The 6,944-nt window shown below is 41.0% G+C and overlaps 1 protein-coding gene across 1 annotated transcript in view; it reads right to left on the reverse strand.

The window, feature by feature from the left end:
- Nucleotides 1–6,448, reverse strand: part of LOC109917660 (dihydropyrimidinase-related protein 2-like) — a 32,611-nt gene extending 26,163 nt beyond the window's left edge. The window contains exon 1 of the mRNA XM_048608985.1: nt 6,175–6,448. Within this exon, the coding sequence (XP_048464942.1) occupies nt 6,175–6,216 (42 nt within the window). The 5' untranslated portion in view covers nt 6,217–6,448. The remainder of the gene's footprint in view (nt 1–6,174) is intronic.
- Between the last annotated feature and the right edge of the window lie 496 nt (nt 6,449–6,944).

The following is a 6,944-nucleotide window of genomic DNA, read 5'->3' on the forward strand; positions in this document are numbered from 1 at the left end:
TGTCATCTCTTAGGACAGTAGAGAAATTTGACGCTTCTCTTCTAATAAAATCATGTGATCTTTACCATTCCCTTGCGTTAACAAAAGGGGCTTTGGTTTTATCTTCCTTCAGAAACATGGCATCGCTGTAGCTCTTATTATTTAGTTTGGAGTTACAGTCTACTTTATATGTTCAAATCTCACATCATTTTCACTCTGAATGTAGCATGGTACCAACCATGGCCTGAAGTTTAATGAATACTTATACAGTGATTTAACTCCAAAGAATCAGAAAATGATTCATTCTGAGATTCAAATGATTGAATGGTCCACCAATGGAACCAAAACACACTTTTCTCCTGCTCTTCACAGTTGCTAGTGGAAAATGAGGCAAGATGCTGGTCTACTGGTTCCCATGGCTCACCACCAGTTGTATGAATTTCTACAGGATATCAAAGCAGACACTGGTGTATATTCCATTATTAATAGGAGTAGGAATTCCTGCTGGTAATGAAGGTAATTAATTACACTTCACTAGCATGTCAATTTTACAATATGAAAAAGGTTTCCAACATTTTCTCCGATGTTGTGGAAGCGGCGAGTCATATGGTCCAGAATAGGCCACAGGTGTTGCTTTGTTATGATGAGAACACATCAGACTCTTCTACTAACCCTTAGATGCAGCAGCTAGGTCAGCGAAAGATTTTTGAAATGTCAATGAGTTTAGGGCTATGAGGAGCTCGCATAAAAGAGACAGAGGCCTGGGGTGGATCAGCCATGATCTTATAGAACAGCAGGGCAGGTTTGACGAGCTGAATGGCTCACTACCTATTTCTTATATTCTTGTGTTACCCATTCAGGTAAAAGAAAAAGTAGTCACTTCAACCTCAAGAGGCTCAAATTGATTCTCACGCACAATGCTTGCAGACTACAAAATATGGCTCATGACAGTTGTTGCTTTTTTCTTCTCCTTTATTCATTAATGGGATGAAGGCATCGCTAGCCGGGCAGCATTTATCACCCATTGCTGTGGGCCTGGAGTTACATGCGGGTCAGACCAGGTAAGGACGGCAGCTTCCTTCCCTACAGGACATTAGTGAACTAGATGGGTTTTTCCCTGACAATTGATTCATGGTCATCATTAAATTCTTAATTCCAGACATTTTACTGAATTCAAATTCCACCATCTGCCGTGGTGGGACTCAAACTCAGGTCGCTGGGATTCAAACTCAGGTCGTTGGGATGTTATCTGGGTCTCTGGATTAACAGTGCAGCAATAATACCACTAGGCCATCACCTAGACAGCGCTCACATAGACAGCATGCTTGGCAAGGTTTGGGAGCAGGTTTTATCAGATTGGTACAATTTTGGAATAGTGAAGCCAGTATAGCTGAAAGCACTTGTACAGAGGATGTGAATTTATCTGGAGACATCTGTTAATGTAAGGAAAGTATTTTTTGGGTTGAGGTCTCTTGTAAAAGCACAGCAAAGAGCTCTCAAGCTGCAAGCTCAAGGTTTTCTTCTGCTTCCTTTTCCTGTTTCTGAGCTTTTCATAGTGTTTTAGACATTGGGTTCGAGGGCCTTCTGCCTTCATAACCTTTATGATGCCTCTTTGCAAGGCAAGATTGTGCAAAATACAACAGACACCTAAAACCACTGAAACTACAAGAGTATTTTAACAAAATTGCTGGTTACATCCAGGCGCCAGAGAAAATTAATAAAGGACTTAATAATTAATAACTTGATGAAAGTCAAATTCTTTGGAATCTGTGTCAATACACTGCAGATTAATGAGAATGTTTTCAGCATTGCTTAAGGAAAATAGAGCTCAGTGAATTAAAAAGATTTATTAATTACATGAATGTAAAAAAAACTTAATGAAAAATGAAAAAACCTACAATTTGCTTTAAAATGGGTAGGTATCAAGGAATTATGTTTCCCACTGATACAGTAACGTTATGTGGAGTACATCATGGATGTTTTTATTTAGGTAATCAATAACGAAATAATTACTGGGGTTTTGTTTGCTCAGTTATAGAGTCATAGAGCTATACAGCATGGAAACAGATTCTTCAGTCCAATTTATCCATGCCAACTTTTATAAGATTTCCCAGTTGGCCAGGCCTTTGGCTTGCAATGCAGAGTGATGCTGACCAGTGTGGGTTCAGTGTGTGTACCTGTCTAAGTCTCTATAAAGTTTCTACTTTACTCCACAACTGAAGCATGGCGAACTTCAGGTTAACCTGCCACCAGTCATCTCTATCTGCTTAGACAGCAGGAATGTGGTGACTTTACTTTCACTGATATTTAGGCAGCAAGCAACAAAATTCTGACATGAAAATCTAGCACAGCTCTGTTTGCTCAATTTTTAGAAATTCCAAAATGAAATAGTTCACTCATTTTCCATAGATTGTAATGGTTTAACATTATTGGTGTATCTGCACAATATTGTAATCACCTTAGTTTTCCCTGTAAATAATATCCGCCAAAGTAGCATACTTAAATTATAGCACTGCATTCAGACTAGAATGGCTAATATTGACTGGAAGGAATGTGTGCTGAAGTTCAGCTAAGTAGTTTTGCAGAGGATGAATTATAAAGAGGGGACAAATTACTGCAGAATCCTTGTCTGCAGATCCATGGAAGAGCAGAAGTCTCCATTTCCAGTGCAAATGAAACATCCAAATGAGTAGCTACAGTGTCTGTGAATTCAAAGGGCTCAATTTTAACTCAGTGAGTGAATGGATTTGGAGAACGTCAAAATTGGATCCAGAGGCTCTTAAAGTCATAGCAACAATGTTTTATGCCACTATGGTGTCTTCTTCTTCTTCTGGTTTTGATGTGTTGGAGATAGTGACCTCCACACCACTTTGACATTTGCATTATTGGTTTACCTGTTCATTTGTAAGCAGTTGAATATGTGCCACTATCAATTTGACTTAAATTTGTGATAAGTCCTGCTGGATATAGAATCTTTCCCAAATTTCACTTTTCAGTACCTCAACTCCTGAGCAGACTAATGCAGCTGAAAAGCATATCCAATGTTTCAATACTTGAAAGACGAATAGCATTCTAGTGGCCTGATTCGACTGCGTCATGAAATATCCCTTCCCCTCCCGGAAGAGGGTCAGACAAAACATCTCCTCCTTTCCCCAATTGCTTCATTCTTACCTCCAAAGCTAAATGCAAGGAGTTCATGAATTTCTTTTACTCAAAATCTGCGGCTTATCTGTTTGATGGCCCCATCTGTTTCTCCTTTTCCAACAGCCCACTCCCCTTTGCCCCCATTCATACAATTCTCACTGATTCTTCCTCCTACCCTCATCAGTATGTTACCATCACCAACTCCCACTCCTATTCCCGAAACCCAATACTGATCAAGTCCTGGCCACTCAAACATCTTCGAGTACAATTTTTTTTTTGTCACTGTAAGATATTCTTTCTCCAACAACCCCCATTTCCCTCATATTTAAAACTGTTGCTATTCATTACTTCTCTATGCACTTTGAATACACCTCCACCTTCTTCAACTGAATCCCTATTCCTAACTTCATTATTCTCACAAATTTTCTTTAAAGAGTTATCATCATCTTTCTCAGTGCTTACCTCTCCCTGTTTGAATTCCTTCAGTGATGTTTCTAACTTACCCATTCCTCACAGCTTTCCACAGTGAAAGTCTTTCTGACTTAACTGTAACATTATCTCTTTGTGACTGACTCCACTTCTACGTGGTCTTTGTACAATTGACCATTCCAAGTTGATCTTTTGCCTTTCTCTGCAGTATCTCACACATGCACACATATATTTGCTCATACCTGTTCTAACGTGGTTAATGCTTTTCTGCAATTTTTTTCACTTTGACCCCTGATAGTTATCCTCAACGGGTTCCAGACAATATCATTATCTCATTCCTATTATTTGTCTATATACTTTTCCACTAAGACATTCTGCACATATATGGAGGTCAGTGTCCATAATATACTCATGACATGTGGTTTTACCTTTCTTTTACATATTTAACTCACAGATTGTTACAATACTCTAAGCAACATCTTGGCTGAAATTAAATCATGAGTAAGCTAAACATTCTCAAACTTTACATCTGCAAACTTACCCTGTTTCTCTCCGAACAGAAACTGTATTCCCTTGTCAAACTCTTTGATTGTTCATCCTAACTGAGCTTCAGGCAAATAACTCATTGCTCTGTTTAACCTGGGTTGAGCCTCAAATTTCAAATTCATCACCAGAGTCAATGTTCCCTTCAAAAATATTGCTGGTTTGCTTACACCATTGTCACTGAATTTATCATCCATTTGAAAACTCAGCTTCGTCCAAATTCCACATATTGTTGTCCCTAGCTTCACCTTATACAAGACCCAACTTATCCCTTAACTTGGACCTGTCCTACAGTAAGGAGCAGTCATGTAGCTTTGCTGAATGCCAATGGTTCTCCAATCCTCAAGGCATTGTTTGAAAACTGGTAGACAAACGGGAGGCTGGAGGAACACAGCAGTCCAGGCAGCATCTAACTAAGTCTCTAACTAAGTTGGCTGTAAACTGCATTTTTATTTCACCAGTTCCCCTTTTACCTATTTCTGGCCCTACATTTAAAATCAGTTCCAGACCTACAGACCACTATGCACCCTTTATTCTTTGGCCCCTGACTGACTGTGTGGGCCCTTCCCACTCACTTTTACAAATGATAGAAAATCTTTGTCATTACACACAGCAAAGCTTTCCACAAAACTTCATTGCCCTGATTCACATTTATTCCAAAGCCTGCTGAAAGCCTAGATCCTTGGGACCATGTTGTTAATCACCCATCCTAACTAGCATTAATTTCTAAACACTGAAAGAACTGCAGATGCTGGAAATCAGAAACAAAACCAGAAATTGCTGGAAAAGCTCAGCAGGTCTGGCAGCATCTGTAGCGAGAAATCAGAATCAACCTTTCAGGTCCAGTGATTTCTGAGGAAAGGGTTACTTTACCTCAAACATTAACTCTGATTTCTGTCCACAGATGCTACCAGACCTGCTGAGCTTTTCCATCAATTTCTGCTTTTGTAGCATCAATTTCTTCTGTACTCCACTCCATGTGGATGATCTTTGAACGGTTCTTTTCATAATGCTGTCTACAAGTGCAACTGCTTTGTGGCACAAGGAGCCCTTTGTAAGTACAGACGGACCACGCCTCTCCCTGAGAAAAAAAAGGCCCATGTTATATAAAAAAAAGCAAAATGCTATCCAGATCAAACCTCTGTTCTGCCCTCAAACTTTTGACATTTCAAGAACTGGAAAACGATTTGTGGGGGCGATTAATCGGTAATTATTTTCGATCGTTCCCTTTTACATTATTATTTCTCCATAACATTTTGCAGGATAACAACGTGACACGAAAAGGATGTGTGTGATTACTTGGGGCTGTGTTGTTGATTAATTTCCCCCGGAAGGTTTTATATTTGCATTCGATTAGTTAGTTGACCAGCAATCCAGGTCAGTTACATTTCTTGAAATCGACAAACACGGTCAACAGCCGCAGATTCCTCCCTGGAAAACAGCAACTACGCCCAGTTTTTGCAGCAAAATCCGCCAAACACAAAGAAGCGAGATGTAAAGGATGAACGGTCTCTGAGTGCGCATGCCTGCACCCTCCTTTCTTTCTCTCCCGTCTTTTTTTTGTAAAAGAGGTGAATAACTGAGATGCAATCAAACCTAAAAGATTTTTTTTATTACAAAGAGGAGGCAACTGCTCGATATTTATTCTCTTCCCCCCACCCCCGTCCAATAATTTATTTGTAAGAAGAAATACAGATAGATTATGGAAGCCTTGACATGCACTTTGGGGAGAGGAGTGGGTGGGGCTGAGGATTTCTTCAGAATGAAATCACTGCAATACACTGAAATGCAAACTGCTGGATAACATGGGAGCGAGTGACCTGCTTTCATTTTGTAATGGAGCCTCAGGCAGCGCCTGGGTGCGTCCATTCAGACTGAATGCTTCAATACAGAGCGGTCGCTCCCTTAACTAAAACATAGAGGCATCCCTTTTTTTGTGCGTGTGAGGAGGAAAACCTCGCTGGAGCTTTTACTGCACACTCTCCGGCAGCTCGTCTCACTCTCAAAGATACACAGAGAGAGGTACAGAGCAGCCCCAGGGGGCCTGCAAGCCACACTGTCACTGAGGCTAGTGCTTACCGTGATCCGCGGGATGTTCTTCTTGCCTTGGTAGGATAACATGTTTCTGACCTCCGGCCGTTTCTAATGCACACCACGGAACGCGAGCAGGAGCTCTCTCTGGTTGTCGGTCGAGTGAACGATCTGTGAGATCAAGGCGGGGGTGACGGAGGGAGGGAGATGCTTTCTGATGTCTCTGTCTGTCTCTCTTTTTTCCTGGCGGTGCTGAAAATGGTGCTTGCTCAGACAGCTCCGCAGCTCAGGCTTGGCACCGCCTCGACCCCGCACCGCACCCCCTTCCTCCAGCAAGATCCCAGACCATCTGCCTGATTAGCATTTCCCAGTTCCCTCCCACCCCCCTGCATTCAGCAGCATCGGAGAGTCCAGCAGCAGCATTGACAGAGCAGGGTGGAGGAAATCCGCCCGCCTCCTCCTCCCTTGATATATCGACTGCATCTCCTTAGGCAGGCTTTTGTCGGCAATAATTTCCACTATTCCACAGGGAACACATTCATGTTTTAAAGAGGACATTGACGGCCAATGATAGAATACGTTAACAAAATAATTCCACCGAAAATATTAATTTACAGCAAGATTAAACATGCAATCCCAATTCAGTAGGGTACCTTTTAAAACGCGATTCGTCCTAAGATTTAAAAGTGTATCTTAGACTGTTGATATTAGATTATTTATTCTGTTTATTGTTACATTTTTTTCCAGTCGCTGGCTCAATCATAGTCTTTTGACAATCACATTTCAAGGCTTCCCAGTCTAATAAATGAGGAAACATC

This window comes from Rhincodon typus, chromosome 20 (genome assembly GCF_021869965.1).
Source record: "Rhincodon typus isolate 14 chromosome 20, sRhiTyp1.1, whole genome shotgun sequence".
Taxonomy (NCBI): Eukaryota; Metazoa; Chordata; class Chondrichthyes; order Orectolobiformes; family Rhincodontidae; genus Rhincodon; species Rhincodon typus.